The 15,657-nt window shown below is 44.7% G+C and overlaps 1 protein-coding gene and 1 long non-coding RNA gene across 4 annotated transcripts in view; one reads left to right on the top strand and one right to left on the bottom strand.

Moving 5' to 3' along the window:
• The window catches only part of SRRM4 (serine/arginine repetitive matrix 4), a 54,605-nt gene extending 50,998 nt beyond the window's left edge, over positions 1–3,607 (bottom strand). For 2 of the 3 annotated variants that reach the window (XM_039332672.1, XM_039332670.1), the window contains exon 1: positions 3,118–3,607. In XM_039332672.1, coding sequence (XP_039188606.1) covers positions 3,118–3,251 — 134 coding nt within the window. In that variant the 5' untranslated portion in view covers positions 3,252–3,607. The remainder of the gene's footprint in view (positions 1–3,117) is intronic. The other variant, XM_039332669.1, reaches the window with a different exon arrangement.
• Positions 1–15,657, top strand: part of LOC120303279 — a 62,799-nt gene that overhangs the window by 38,665 nt on the left and 8,477 nt on the right. The window contains exons 9-10 of the long non-coding RNA XR_005555394.1: positions 2,596–2,798; positions 15,235–15,427. This is a non-coding gene — a long non-coding RNA (uncharacterized LOC120303279). The remainder of the gene's footprint in view (positions 1–2,595; positions 2,799–15,234; positions 15,428–15,657) is intronic.

Genomic DNA, 15,657 nt, shown 5'->3' with positions numbered 1-15,657 from the left:
CTTCTGGAAGGAAGCCATTCCACTGATTGATTATTCTCACTGATAGGAAATTCCTCCTTAGTTCCAGGTTGCTTCTCTCCTTGATTAGTTTCCACCCGTTGCTTCTTGTCCTGCCTTGGAGAATAGCTTGACCACCTCTTCCTTGGGGCAGCCCCTTAGATATTGGAACATGTTATCCTGTCACCGATTGTGATTCCTCTTCATCACGTTACAATCTCTTTTCCTTCCTCTAAGGATAGGCTTTTTATCTCCACTGCTCTTACTGGCTTATAACATTTTGAAAGAGTGACAGCATAAGGCAAAATGAATGGAGCTATTCCACGAATGCATCGTTTCGGCCTTCCCTTGGGTTAACTCAGAAATGCTGCTCCGTTCTCCCACTATTCTCTCACTTCGACTTGCTGAAAGAGAATCTGCTTTTTTTCAGTGGAGGAGAAAAAAATGACTAGTGAAATTCTCATGGGAGAAATGTGATGTTTGGACCCCTAAGTGATGCCACGCCTGCCAAACGGCGCTTGCGAACGGTTGGCCTTGCGTGCTGCAAAGTTCTCTCCCTCGGTCTGCAATCTTTCTAGTTTTTCACACTTCACCTGGAGAAGGTCAGGAGGAAATTCTATCCAGAGGAAGGGATTTCCCCCCCAAAAAAAAATATTTGGGGGTTACTATCAGTGCTAGGGGAAAGTCCTGCCACCGAGAAATGATCAGATAGTTTTAATGGCCCTAAAGAACATCAGAAGAATTTAGCTGTCCAGAAATAGGTTGGGGAATTTGCAACCTAACGAAGTGGTTTGTTCTCAGTTGGGGGGGGGGTCTTTCCAACACAGGTTTTGAGGGGGAATTTGTTTTATTAAAAGAAAAAACACCACTAGGAGATTGCGCTGGATATGTTTAGCTGCATATCTTAAAGGCACAGGACACTTATTAACTTTTGGCAGTTATGTCTGGAGGTCGCCCTAGTCTGAGGAGGGGGAGGGAGAGAGCGGAAGGAGGGGGTTGGAGATGCTTTACAGGGCAGGGGTAGGCAATCTTGGCGGGCTCAGGAATTCTGGGAGTTGAAGTCCACGAGTCACAAAAGAGCCAAGGTTGCCTACCCCTGGTCTACGGTCTCCTGCTTGAGCAGGGGGGTGGACTAGAAGACCTCCAAGGTCCCTTCCAACTTTGTTATTCTGTTTTCTGTAACTTTATATAATTGCAAATGACTCTGGGTAGTTTATCACTTCCTTCCTCTGGGAATTCTTTCCAGCTTCCTTCTCTAGATTACAATCCTATGATTTTCTTATCATTTCTCACGCTCTCTCCACGTGTCGACCGAACCCAACCTTGGTCAAGACTGGATAACCTTGCCCATTTTAACCAGTAAAATAAACAGCCCCTTCAAAACTCTTGGCCAACAACAACAAAATAGCGACTTCACGTAAATATAGGGTGCGATGGTGCACATTTTGTAATCTCCTGCTCGAAAAGCTTCCTCACTTCTAACCTAACGGCAAAATCTTCACAAGGCGACAGCCTAGTGCGTTTATGATTTTGAAGGTATTGTTGTCAGGGAGGGCAAAGCAGCCCACTTTTTGAAACAGCTTCTCAAGGGACACCCTGTCAATTAACTTGAAAGCAAAGAGAAAAATAACTCCACTACTTCCATACAACACACTTACGATACACCACCACTCTGCTCTGGTTCCTAATGAGCAAATGTTATTTTGGGCCACTTCAGGGAAAAGCAAATAGGGAAGCTATCAAGAACGACCCTGTTTGCCACCAGGCCCTTGTGGTTACATCTCTTTGTCCTTCAGGAAGCTCCTAGGTGACACGTCTGCTCCAGACATGCAGCTGAGTAATGGCATAAAAGCTTGGATGAAACCATCATGGTCTTTCAATGGGATTCCTCCTCCAGGAATCATATATGGTTTCTAGTCTTTACAAGTCCTATATTTCTCCAAGAACTCAATGCTATATGCATCTCTCTCTCCCCCCCTCCCTCTCTCTCTCTTCCTCCCTCCCTCCCTCTCTCTCTTCTTCAGTTTTCCTCCCAACCACATGGGAGAGGCTGAAGTAGGAGAGAATGACAGCCAGGAAGAAACCATGGCTGAACATGGACATGAACTCAGGTTTCCACCCTCCTAGACCAATACTCTTAACCAACATACCACAGAGGTATATCACGTCTAGTTTCCACATTTATCTTTCTTAATCCATAAGATTTCTCTGAGAAATCCGAGGGGGTGTTTATCTTCTCCCACCACTGAAATAATCTCGGTAGAGTTTTATTTCAGGAATATACGAAACTGGCACGGCAGATGCAGTTCAAGCAGAAGGACAACATATACGTCTAAGGAATATTCATCCTTCACTTTTTGAGCCAAATAATGTGTACGTAACTGCATTTCTGCCTCCTGACAGTTTCCCTTCCTGTCTGGATCTTTGAAGGTCACAGGAGATCCATTATATTATCAATCTACCTCTGTCTATCTGTCAGAAAAATTGATAAGCATCTTGGGTCAAGAGTGACCCTCGATATCCATAAGGATGATTACCATCACTGGATGCTAAATTAAGAATCGTTTTTTTTTTTTTACTTTGTCCCATGAATATCAGAAGTGGAGTGGAAGAGAAGGAGAACGTCTTGTCACCCAGGAAAAATTAATCTGAAAAGAGCATCCCGGATCAACTCCGATCCAGAGCAGCCCAAAAGAAGACTCACCCAGAGGCCAGTCCAAGCAAAACAGACAGCAGAAATAAAGAGCAGCAGCAGCAGCAATATTTAACCGAACCAGAAGACGATGTCAGCGGTATTAGAGGTGAGTATAAAAGCCGGAGTAATAAATAATACGAGTTATAATAAATGCAATACATGTCGCCGGGGCCATTGTCATTAACGTAATTTGCTGCACCAAAGGGTCAAGGAACCAACGAGGCTGAAGCCTTTCTCTGCAGCCTGGGAAAAAGTTTGCAACCCTGCCCAGTGATGACCACCACCAGCCCCCCCCCCCGCAAAAGAGAACAGCCTTCGGGGATCCCCCAACTCTCCCAACAGGGAAGATCTCAACTAGCAAACCAGCGGAGAGACGCGGTTCTCCTCTTGCCGGAGGGCAGGAGTGGCCGAAACGGGAGTCTTACCTGGCCAGGGGCTTGGCACGGGAGGTGATCTTGGTCATGATGATGCTCCCCAACCTGGGGGTGGCCACGGCTCGGAAGGTCCCTTCCCAAAACTTCTCAAACAGCTGCTTCTCGCCTTGCTGTAGGCTGGCCATGTTGCGGAGCTCTCCGGGGTTCTGAAAAGGCGCCCCGCGTTGACATCCAGCAGGGCGTGTGTGGGGGGGGGGGTTCTCCGCGTCCGGAGGAGGGGGCTTCTTTCCGTGCCTTTGGGACCCTGGGTCGGGGGCTGCCGAGTAGACGGCCCTGGAGGAGGCGGCTCTCCCTGCCTCTCGATCCAGCTACGGAGATACCTTGACCGAGGCGGGTTTGGTTTTTTTTTTTTTTTCCCTTCTCTCTTCAACCCGACGAATGATTGAGAGACGGCCAATTCCTTCCTTCCTTCCTTCCTTCCTTCCTTCCTTCCTTCCTTCCTTCCTTCCTTCCTTCCTTCCTTCCTTCCTTCCTTCCTTCCTTCCTTTCTCTTTCTTTCTTTCTTTCGTTCTTTCTCTCCCTCCTCTTCCTGCTCCGTCTGTCTCAGCGAGGGACACAAAAGACAGGCGCGCTCTTCGCTCCGATTGGCATCACAAGAGACGCCCCGTTTCCCTCCCTCCCACACTCCCTCCTCCTCCTCCTCCTCCTCCGCTGCGAGGTGGTGCCGGGGTGGGGTGGGTGGGTGGGTGGTGGAGGTGGTCGTCTGCTTGTCAATGGCTTGGGAGGGGAAGGGGGCGAGGTGAGGTTCGGCTGACTCAGAGGCGACAGAATTGGGGAAGGGAGGAGACCAAGGCGCAGAAGCCGCCAAGCTGCTTGGGCGCACACAAAGACACACGCGCAGGCAAACACACGGAGACAACCTGAAGTCCGGAGATGGAGGAGGAGGAGGAGGAGGAGGGGGGGGGATGAAACCATCCAGATGCACCACCTCGTGGTCAAGTGAAAGGGGGAGGGTAGTAGTGTTCCTAGGAGGAGGAGGAGGAGATTCACCACCTCATGGTTGAGTGAAAGGGGGGCAGTAGTGCTCCTTGGGGACCCCAAGTCTTGGCAACTTCCTCACGCAGTCAGGAGGGAGGTAAACACACACCCCGATCAAGCCAATTTGTCAGCTGCCATCAAAATCCGCTTCCTCCAACCTGCTTCCCTCTGGTTGGGATGAGTGTCAACTGCCAGTCACTGCAGCCAAGAAGGCTGGGCTGGTAATTGAGAAGACTGCAGTTCTCCGGTTCGGTTTGGTTTTGTTTTAAAGCCACATCAGCACCAACTCCAAAACTGGGAAATCAGGTGCAAACTGCTTTCCTATAGCCTATAGATACACACATTGCAAAATTTCAGTCTGTTCCTGGCCTGCTTAAATAAGCTGGCTCCATAGACCCTCTCCTCGGTCTCAAATTCAACCCTTTGTTAAAAGTTGTGCATAAAAGCACAGGAGATAAATTGGGGAGTGGGGAATTGCTGTGAATTTGCTTTAGGTAGCAAGGCGTGGTGTTCTCCAATCCTCTGCCCTCTTGGGAGGGGCGCTGGATTACACCCCCCATTAACCACCGCCTCTTCAGGAGAGGGAGCTGAAGTCTCAGCCATCAGAAACGCTGCCATATGGATTTATCGTATCACAATGGAGAATCTCTCAACTAGGGAAACAAAGAGGTTTTGTTGCAGAAGGTAAATTAAATAAATTAAAAAGAAGGCTTATCTTAAAATCCCAGTAATTCCTAAGGCTACCTCTGGTTTTTGGAGATTTTGATGCTCAAACCCGTTGCCTACTGCTCTTTTAATTAAATAAATTTAAATTAAAGGAAGAGCAGGCCGCTAGCTGTAGTCTGGACTACCTGTTAAATAATCAAGATGAATTTGTTTCCCTAACAAAATAGCAAAATTGTTGCTCCGTTGTGGGTAAGGGTTGCCCACAAATGATCACCCGTAGCTCCTGTTGTCGGGGGGATCATTTTGTGTTGTTCGCTTTATTGATTGGATTTTTATTGGTCAATGACCGAAATAAAGTTCGGCCTGTCTACCGTGCTATTAAATTGAGGGACACACCTCCCAAATTACTCAGAAAGTTTTCACTTGGATTAGCTTTAATCTAAACCCCCCCCCCCTCCTGTCTGTTTGAATCAGTGTTGACTCCTGGAAACTGCCTAGAAAAATTCCTGCCTTTTTCTTGGCAAGGTTTATTGGAAGTGGTTTGCCATTGCCTCCTTCCTAGGGCTGAGAAAGAAAGACCGGCTCAAGGCCACCCAGCTGTCTTCTATGCCTAAGGCGGGACTAGAATTCCCAATCTCCTGGTGATGGGTCCAAAGTCACCCAGCTGGCTTCCATGCCTAAGGCGGGACTAGAACTCCCAGTCTCCTGATGATTGGTCCAAAGTCACCCAGCTGGCTTCCATGCCTAAGGCAGGACTAGAACTCACTGTCTCCTGGTGATTGGCCCAAAGTAGCTGACTTCCATGCCTAAGTACGAACCAGTTGCCAAGCATCTGAATTTTGATCACGTGACCACGGAGATGCTGCAAAGATCCTAAGTGTGAAAAAGGATCCTAAGCCACTTTTTTCAGTGCCGTTGTAACTTTGAACGGTCACTATATGAAATGTTGCGAGTCGAGGGCTACCTGTACTTGCTCAGTACTCAAGGCAAATCACTGGATCAAATTTTCTCCTTTTGAATCCAACCTCAGTTATTCTTTTACTAAGGAATTGTCCCAGATGGCAAAATCTACAGGGTTTGTATTTTAGTGCTCTTCATGCTTCTAACAAGAATTTGAAAAGATGGTTCACCATAAAATAAAAGCAACGGAGGGCAGGAATGATGTAAGAATAAACCTCACAACAATCACAAGTGATTCAGAAAAATATTACAGTCAGTTGTAGAATGATGAAAACCTTCCAGATTTAGAGACGGGAGGTTAATCACTTGGACTGGGGGTGCCTTCAGAGTCACGAGGATCCTCGTCTTGCTGAAGGAGCAGAAAGCTAGTTTAAGCTGCCAAAATCTGATACCAGTATTAGCAGACTTGACATTCCTTGTTCAAGCAGACCAATTAAAGCCCGAGCAATTGCATTACATGCAATCTGCTAAGCTTGGTTAATGTGACATTGGTTGTTTTTTGGTGCTTTTTTTCCTTCTTGTCTTTGTGGGTTGTGCTACTCCAGGCTGCTTGATTAATTTATAGTCCAAGATATTTTATGAACCCAGAATAATAGGTTTATTTTCAATTGTTTGGACAAGCCTGCTATGGAAACCCAAACATTGGTGCACCATGGGAAGAACTAACAGGGCACAGAGATTTGCATATCACTCTGAGAGACAAAGCTCAAAGGTGAATATTCAGGATTTAAGAAGCAGTATGGGAAAACCCATTTAAAAGAGATAGGGAGAGGGAAAAAGAGAGAGAGAGAAAAAGGAAGGAAGGAAGGAAGGAAGGAAGGAAGGAAGGAAGGAAGGAAGATAATTGATGGATGGGAGGGAGGGAGGGAAGGAAGGAAAGAAGGAAGGACTCTATGCATCACATATTTCTATATTTCAGTGTAATCGGTGTAATGGACTGGACTTGATTGATTGATGTTATGTTTGGAACTCAGTCTGAAGAAAGTACCCCAAAACAGTTGCTAGAAACCGGGAATAAAATTAGAACTACTTGGTTTTAGAACTTCAAAAGATCATCAGAGCATTGTTTCCTATAAGTCTTAGTGGTCAAGTGGATTTTTGCAGCTTAGAACTGGTGGCCTTAATCACAAGTCACCTTCCATTCATACCAAGTGAGACTTCAACTCCCAGAATCCCCCATGCTTTAAGACCCCCTGTACTTGGTCAGACGAAAGATGTAAACAGGGGATGAAGCCCATCATAAAAAAAAAAAAACCCTCCAGGAACCTGGATTTAGTGAGAACTGAAAGGAGCCACGAAGCCTTGGCCAACAGATTTCCTTTCCGTTCTCCTATTTTATATTAAACTTGGGGAAAAGAAACCTCAGATGCTAACCTAGGGATTGCGGTTTTTGCTTGCTTTGGAAGAAGCGGGTTTTATTGCTTTCGCTGGAATTCATGAGATCATAGTCTGGGAGTTTGTATTCCTGCAAAAATGGCAGAGCTGTAATTCTCAGCAATTCTGTGGCTCGTTGAAAAACTATTGAAAATTCTGACCTGGGTTTCAGAAGTTGCACTTTGACACTATTTGACGGGTTGTCTTTCACGCATTATACAAAAATTGTGTGCCGTCGGGTCTCCTGTTTATGGAGATCCTCGGTCATCCAGGTCACCGGTTGTCCCAAAGGTGTTTTTTCAAAAGGCAACTGGACTTTCTTGGGTGTTTTTCTTTGAAGACGTTTTGCTACCCGCCCAAGAAGCTTCTTCAATTCCTTCAAAGAAACAAAATATCTTTAAAGAAAAAAAACAAAGACCAAGTTGCCTTTTGAAAAAGCATCAAGTCTACTGAGACTGACTGAATAAATCGCTGAAGTTTTCTTGATAAACTTTTTGGATGTAGCTATCCACTCTCTCTTTCCTGGAATGGAGAGAAATGGGCCCACCCTAACTCACTCACCTGGTTTTGTGTCTAAGGCAGGATTAGAACTCATGCCCTCTCCGTTTCTAATCTGACGACTCCGACGCTATGCCAGATTGGTTCCTGGCATTGGATTACAGTCAGTGTCCATTCCAAGTTCCCACACCACTGGGAAACAAAAAAAAATAATGGAATGAACAGGAACTAAGGTTAACTATCCAGATGTTTTAAGAGTAAATGGCTGGAGCAGGTGAGATCAATGGTTAAGGATGCCCTCTGGTGGACTTTGGCAGCCATGAAAAGAAGGTGGCGTGTTGTCGTTTTTTTAAATACAGTTGGGGATGTGTTTTGGGCCTCTTTTTTTGAATCCAAGATGACTGAATGTCTTTGATAAGATCTTGATTGAGTCTGTGATTCAGTTAAGGTGGCTTCTCTGAAACCAAAGTTTACCCAGTACAAAAAAATATCTCTCTTACGAAGAATTATCTTCATTTTGAAAACTTGTATTACTTCTCACTCTTCCCACCCATTCCTCCAGCCCCATTCTTGCAAGACCATACGTGCATTGGGTCTTCCTTACTTCAACAACATACAAAAATCTGGCTAAGACTGAGTTTGCTTTTTTGGGGGGGAGGGTTGTGTGCACATCGAATCTTAAACCTTACCAACATTCCCCACCATCACCAAAGACTGACCTGGATTTAACTTGTTGTGTAATTACAGCCACACTGGTCCTTAAATAAGGACGAATCGAGCACATTGCGCATGGTGGCTGTCCATTATGCCATGAAGCTTGCTCGGTTTGTATCACGAGTTTTAAAATCTCTTTGTAGTTCCCAGCAACGGCGCAGTCCTTATGGTACTCAAGGACAAGCCAGACAATATGAAAAAAAAAATTTATATCCTGCCCGTCTAGCGCACACACACATCATTCGGGGTGGCTATTAATCATGGTTTGATTTGCATAGCTCTATTACTTATTTATTTTTTAAAAATAGCAGCCTTGGGCCAGATTGCAAGGAGGAAACGGTTTCAAATGAATTGGAAGCAAGTTAAGACATTCTCCAGTTTTGCCTCCTTTTCAATGACACTCCCCCCTTCACGCCAAAAAATTATCCAGGGTTTTGCTTGGCTGGTTCTCGCTCACCTGAGGGACAGAAAACCTGATTCAGAATAAAAGGGGCATTTAAGGTGAAACTCTCACAGGTGGAACTGGGGTCCTTGCATGAAGCTGTACAAACTAGAGTTGCGACGGTTCAACCTGATGAGGACATCTAAAGAGGTTCTGCTAAAAGTGTCCGCTTCCAGGAGCGGTGAGGAGCACGAAGGAGAAGGAGAAGGAAGAAGAAGAAGAAGAAGAAGAAGAAGAAGAAGAAGAAGAAGAAGAAGAAAAAGAAGAAGAAGAAGAAGAAGAAGAAGAAGAAGAAGAAGAAGAAGAAGAAGAAGAAGAAGAAGAAGAAGAAGAAGAAGAGGAGGAAGAGGAAGAGGAAGAGGAAGAAGAAGAAGAAGAAGAAGAAGAAGAAGAAGAAGAAGAAGAAGAAGAAGAAGAAGAAGAAGGAAGAAGAAGAAGAAGAAGAAGAAGAAGAAGAAGAAGAAGAAGAAGAAGAAGAAGAAGAAGAAGAAGAAGAAGAAGAAGAAGAAGAAGAAGAGCAAAACCCAGACCTTCTAAGAGATTTAGCAACTTTCAGGACCTATAAAATCACTTTATATTCCTGTGATGGAATGCAGTCTGGATTCTCAGGAGGGAGGGGCTGAATTCCAGGGGAGGAAGGTAAATTTGTGTGAGAGAAAGAGGATGAAGATGGCTCCTCCCTAACAGTTTCAAAGTACAGGTAGTCCTTGACTTACAAGAGTTTGTTTAGTGACCGTTCAAAGTCACATTGGCACTGAAAAGAGTGACTTACGACCATTTTTCACACAATCATTGCAGCCTCCCAGTGTCACGTGATCCAAATTCAGACACTCGGCCACTGATTCATATTTATGACGGTTGCAGTGTCCCGGGCTCACGTGATCACATGTGAAAAGGGGTCATAAGTCACTTTTTAACTTTGAACGGTCACTAAATAAACATCTGTAAATCAAGGACTTACCTGTATTATGAAGTCATCGACTGGGGCGAAGGGGCATTTCTGGGTGAGCAAAATGATTAGGAAAGAGGCTGGAAAAAAATTAAGTATTAAGCTCCTTTTCCAGCTCAGCAAGACAGATTAATTTTATCTCTAAGTAGCTACTCAGGGATACCAACTGCTGTATTAATATGGCCGTTATACGATTCTGCTTTATGGCTGGTCTACGCTGTGCGCTTATACTTGTACAATTATCAGCTTTGGGGTATACAGCCGCTATTTCAAATTCTGCATATTTTCAAGGCCCTGGAAGGAAGGAAGGAAGGAAGGAAGGAAGGAAGGAAGGAAGGAAGGAAGGAAGGAAGGAAGGAAGGAAGGAAGGAAGGAAGGAAAGCCAATTGGGAATGGCTGAAGTGGTAATCTAAGTTTGTGTGAGAGAAAGAGGATGAAGACTTTAGAAAGAGGGAAGAGAAGAGCAGGGGGCTGGAGGCTAAAACATATGAAGAACGGTTACAGGAATTGAGTGTGTCTAGCCTAGTGAAAAGAAGGACTAGGTGTGACACCATAGCAGTGTTCCAAATTTAAGAGGCTGCCACAAAGAAGAGGGGGATCAGTTTATTTTCCAAACCACCCAAAGGCAGGGCAAGAAGCAACAGATGGAAACTAACCAAGGAGAGAAGCAACCTGGAAATAAGGAGAAATTTCCTGACCGTGAGAAAAATTAACCAGTGGAACAGCTTGCCACCAGAAGTTGTGGGTGCTCCATCACTGGAGGCTTTTAAGAAGCGACTGGACAGCCGTTTGTCTGAAAGGGTAAAAGGACCTCCTGCTTGAGCAGGGGGTTGGACTAGAAGATCTCCAAGGGACCCTTCCAGCTTTCTGTAGTCTGTATTCTGGCTTAGAATGTGTCCTGCTTGGGTTTTTAGGAAGCCTGGAGATTGCAATGAAGTCTTCTCTGGGGCGCCATCGCTATCACTCTGGCTGGGCAGTTTTTGCAAACAAATCTGCGGTTTTCTAAAACCGAGGGGGGGGGGAGGGAGAGAGAGAGAGGAAAACGTTGCCTCTGTTTCCCCTGGCAGCTGTCTGGAACCAAATAGCTTTCTGAATGGAAGCCCATCAGTGTCTGGGTTTTTTTTAAAGGGCACCTTTCGAAATGGCTGGGGAAGTGATGACTGTTTTCAAATCTAATGGCTGCCACTAAAAGCTGTTATTATCTGGCTGTGGATCCATCGTGACAGGGAGAAATATATATATATATATATATATATATATATATATATATATATATATATATATATATATATATATATATATATATATATATATGCCAACGTTTGCTGGTTGTAGAAAACACTGGATTTGGCACGTCCCTGAAAGGTGTCTGTGTGTTGGGGGAGAGAGGTAACAGGGCTGAAAACCTAAATGCTTAGGGAAGAAGGCAAACTCTTGGCATCTGTTGGCATCTCCAACTAGGCGGTTGGTAAGGAGCATCTTTCTCCAGGCACCGTCTTTCCCCTTGCTCCCAAGCCGAGTGGAACTTCAGAAATCCTTCCCCCCCCCCACCCCCCCATTTATATTCTGCTGCTATGGATTACCTGTCAGCTATTCCAGGTAACTGCAGACAGGAATTCCAAACCATGAGCATGAATGCTAGCTTTTTTTTTTTTTTAGCACTTTGTCCCTCCCCTGCCTCTACTTTTCAGAGAACTAGGGAGGGTCCCCACTGAGAGGCTTGGCTCGGCCTCTTTGGACTCAGAATTTGTTTATCAGACCATGGTCTAAGCTGTGGCTTGTCTTTCTGTCTCCCAAGGTCATTTTCACAGCCTGTTATAGTGGGAGAGAGAGGGAAGGATGAGAGAGGGAAGGGAAGGAGGGAGAGAAAGAGAAGGAAGGGAGGGGTGGAGGAAGGGAAAGGAAAGGAGGGAAGGGAAGGAAAGGAAAGGAAAGAAGGAAAGGGAGGGAGGGAGGAGGGAGGGAAGGAAGGAAGGAAGGAAGGAAGGAAGGAAGGAAGGAAGGAAGGAAGGAAGGAAGGAAGGAAGGAAGGAAAAGACCAGCTCTTTGAGGTTTGTCAGAAGATCGCAAAAGGGATCACACGACCCTGGGACACCGCTACTGTCATAAATATGAGTCCGTTGGCAAACATCCAAATCTTGATCACGTGACCCCAGGAGATGCTGCAACGGTCCTAAGTGTGAAAAACGGTCCTAAGTCCCTTGTTTCAGTCCCGCTGTACCTTCGAACGGTCACTAAATGAGTTGTTGTAAGTTGAGAGTTACCTGTAGAATAGAATATGAATCGTGGGGATCGTGTGCCACAGCCCCAATTCGAGTAGATAACAGATTCATTGGCTCTAGCCACGTCTATTTCATCCCTGACTGTGGAACTGTAGCTTATTAATGGCCAAAGACACAATGCTGAGGCTTTTGCAAAATAATAATAATAAATCCGGGGAAAGTGGGCTCACCGAGTAGAAAATAAATGGATAATAATGATAGGCCCTCAGAGGCCAAACAAACCTTCGGCTAACAGATGGCGAGGAGACGAAAAGCCAGGAGGGTGGATGAACTCATGTTTCGCTAGCAGGAAGAGGGGTTGCTGGGATTGATCGGATCCTCGTTCTGATCCGAGAAAGTTCCTCTCATTTTGTTAAAAATAGAGCCTGCAGTTTCAGAGCAGAACAAGCTGTTAGAACTGTTAATGCCATTGCCCCTTCTGTCAAGATAACACAGGGAATCCCCATCTAAATGGGACTTGATCTTAAATTTGAATTCACCCGGGATTTCAGCATCTGATCTTTGCAGCAACCAATGTTTAGACATGAACGGTATGAGAATTAATGGCCTGATAAAAATAAAGCCATCTCCCTCTGTCACAAACCGAGTTGCTATGGCAAGGCAGAGCGCCAGACCATGTCTGCAGGGCGAGAGATTTTCTCTGGCCAGTCTGAAATCAGCTGGCTGATCCCTGACAGGCAGCCTTTAAAACTTACCTGACAGCCTGTATTAATTGCCCGTCTTTATATTTTATCAGCAGTGCAATAACACTTTCCATCCTAGCCAAGAATTTAATATCTGCCTTTGCTGGCTGGGGAAGATGGGGATTGTCACCTGCTTTCTGAGCTAGGATGTTTTCTTGCAGACGTTTCATAACCCAACTAGGTAACATCATCAGTGCTAGAAGGGAGTGGGGTTTGTGGGAAGGAAGAGGAGGAGAAGGACTGTGGGGTCCTTGGTGCTCTCTGAGCTTGGTTGTTTTCTTGCAGACGTTTCATAACCCAACTAGGTAACATCATCAGTGCTAGAAGGGAGTGGGGTTTGCTCTCAGTTTATATTTTAGGGGCTTGTCCTGGGGTGGTCTCAGAAGTTCTTTGCTCGGGCTGTTTACTGTTGGCTTCTTTGGCAGCTTCTTGATTGGGTCTTTGATTACTTGATTGTTGGCCTGATGTTAATCTTAGATTTAATCTATGCTGATTTGGGTGCCGATTGCTGGTGGAGAGATGCTTGGATCTTTTTGTTTGTTTTTGGGCTGGGCGATTGTCCCTTTTGCTAGTCTACAGATGTTTTGCTAGATGTTTTGAAGGGCTTTCGTTGGCTTGTGACTGGAAAAAAAACGCAGGTAGGGACATAAATTACAAAGAAGGTTTATTTTGCTTATCCAAACAAATCAAGCAATTGATTTGGTAAGGGGTGGAAAAACACAGGAAAACAAACACGATAAGGAGGTTCCAACATGAAATGCCTTTTCTTTTCGTTTTGCCATTGTTCTCCCGTCTATGTTTCCTTCTCCTCTTTAGTTCACACCCCATGGCTCTAGAAGAGCTAGTGAGCTGAGATGGATACATTAACTTCTTTGATTAGAGAAATGACATTAGCGGCTTTTATTGGTGACTGGAAACCTCCGGTGGACTTTTTGCATAAAACAGGAGAAAAAAATTGAGCCTGTGATTTATGGCTTTGATGATGAGACAGGATGGATTACAGAAAGACGAGGGTCATGATGGAACTCCGGGGAGAGATTACAATATAATTGCAATTATAACTGCTGGGAAGTATATTGGAAGTTACTTCTTTGCCTGTTTTTTCTTTCTTTTCTATTCTACTTCGACTTTTCTTTTCTTGCTTTCTCTCTGCTTTCTTTCTTTTTCTTTTTTCTTCTTTACTTGATATTAGTTGGTATTCATTTTTATCTTTTTTCTCTATCTCTCTATCTCCCTGCCTCTCTGCCACTCTGTCTGTTTCTCTGTCTCCCTATATTTCTGTCTCTCTCTTTCTATCATATCTCTATCTATCTATCTATCTATCTATCTATCTATCTATCTATCTATCTCTATCTATCTATCTATCTATCTATCTATCTATCTCTTTTTCTCTTCTACCTATGTATTTCTCTCTTTATTTTTCTATTTCTATCTGTCTGTCTGTCTGTCCATCTGTCCATCCGTCCATCCGTCTATCTATCTATCTATCTATCTATCTATCTATCTATCTATCTATCTATCTATCTATCTATCTATCTACCTACCTACCTACCTATCTATTATCTATCTATCTATCTATCTATCTATCTATCTATCTATCTATCTATCTATGCATATCTGTCCATCCATCCATCCATCCATCCATCCATCCATTTTTCTCGATCATCTGGACTTATTCCGTACAGGTTTTCCTGTACATAATACCAGCTCTTTGCTTGTGCCATCCGGTGTAGGCTGTTCCTGCCTGCCTCTTACACCCTGCCACTGTGTATTGGGCTGTCTCTGAGGCCTCTCTGCATAGCAGCTGGGTAGAGCAGTAGTGAGAAAATCCACCCCCAAAACCTGCTTAGTTGTGAATGGGAACACTCAGTTTTACAGACACAGGGAGAGAAACTCCAGGGAAAGATGAATAATTGTAACCTTGCATCCAAGCCCAGATTCCACTCACTGTAATCCTCAAATCTCCCTGGAAGCTCTATAAATAAATTAGTGCTTGAAATAGAGATTTTGGCCTGCTGGCTGCACAGAACATTAGCTGAAATATCTGCAAGTACTTCAGGAAACACCGTGGAACTGTCCAGGCAGCCTTCCTTCTTTGCCAACTCATCTATGAACCACATGCCTGCCTTTGTAGCCCAGGCTAAACTTGGCTTGTTTTAAATTTTGGATATTTTGTGTGTGTGTGTGTGTGTGTGTGTGTGTGTAGGAGGGGGCTTAGCATGGGTGAATCCAAGCCCTGGAGGTAGCTTATGCATCAATTGCAGAATATCGCTTAGTCCAATTAAATGCATTGGGGGAAGCCAGCCACTGGAAGTCATTTGAAGGTCCTGGAGTTGCTATCCATGTAAACTGTTCCAAGTAGAGCTGCCTTTTGCCAATGATTGATGGGGATTTTGTCCGTGCTGACAATGGCATTCGAGTGGTGCTCCAGATGTTTTGGGAAGGCCTAGGGGGAACAAATAGGAAAAATTGAAGGAAAAAACAATCAGGGTATTTTTCCAAAGCCATTTGGAAAAAATGAAATATATATACATGGTTTTTTCCCTCCCCCAATTTTTCCAGTTTTTTTCCCCAGCCCTTCCCATCTCTAGTTCCACGTAAAGCGGGCCTTTTGCCATTAGAGACGGTGGTGATTTTGCAAACCCTTCTGTAAACTGCAGACAGTGGAACATTCTAGACTTGGGAAAGTTGACAGACAAGAAAACTGAAACATGCCAAGAAGAATCTCAAGGAATATTGCAAAAGAAGACACAAGGTAGGACTGTGTTTTTTTTTCTTCACCGACGTAAATCACAGCTCTCCTCCTTGACTGGAGACAGGCTTTTATGCAAAATGCCACACTTGCGCAATTGGCGTGAAGCCCTTCCATTGTTGGGAGAGACATGCAAATAACAGCCAGGGGTTCATCAGCTGTCACCAGCAGGCCAGGCATCCTTGCTAATATCTGCAAGGTGTCATTATATCCCTCCCAATTGTCAGCCATCG

Source organism: Crotalus tigris, unplaced genomic scaffold (assembly GCF_016545835.1).
Source record: "Crotalus tigris isolate CLP2741 ecotype Arizona unplaced genomic scaffold, ASM1654583v1 scf7180000024461.5605484, whole genome shotgun sequence".
In the NCBI taxonomy this organism is placed as follows: domain Eukaryota; kingdom Metazoa; phylum Chordata; class Lepidosauria; order Squamata; family Viperidae; genus Crotalus; species Crotalus tigris.
This window is presented reverse-complemented; position numbering and strand designations above follow the sequence as displayed.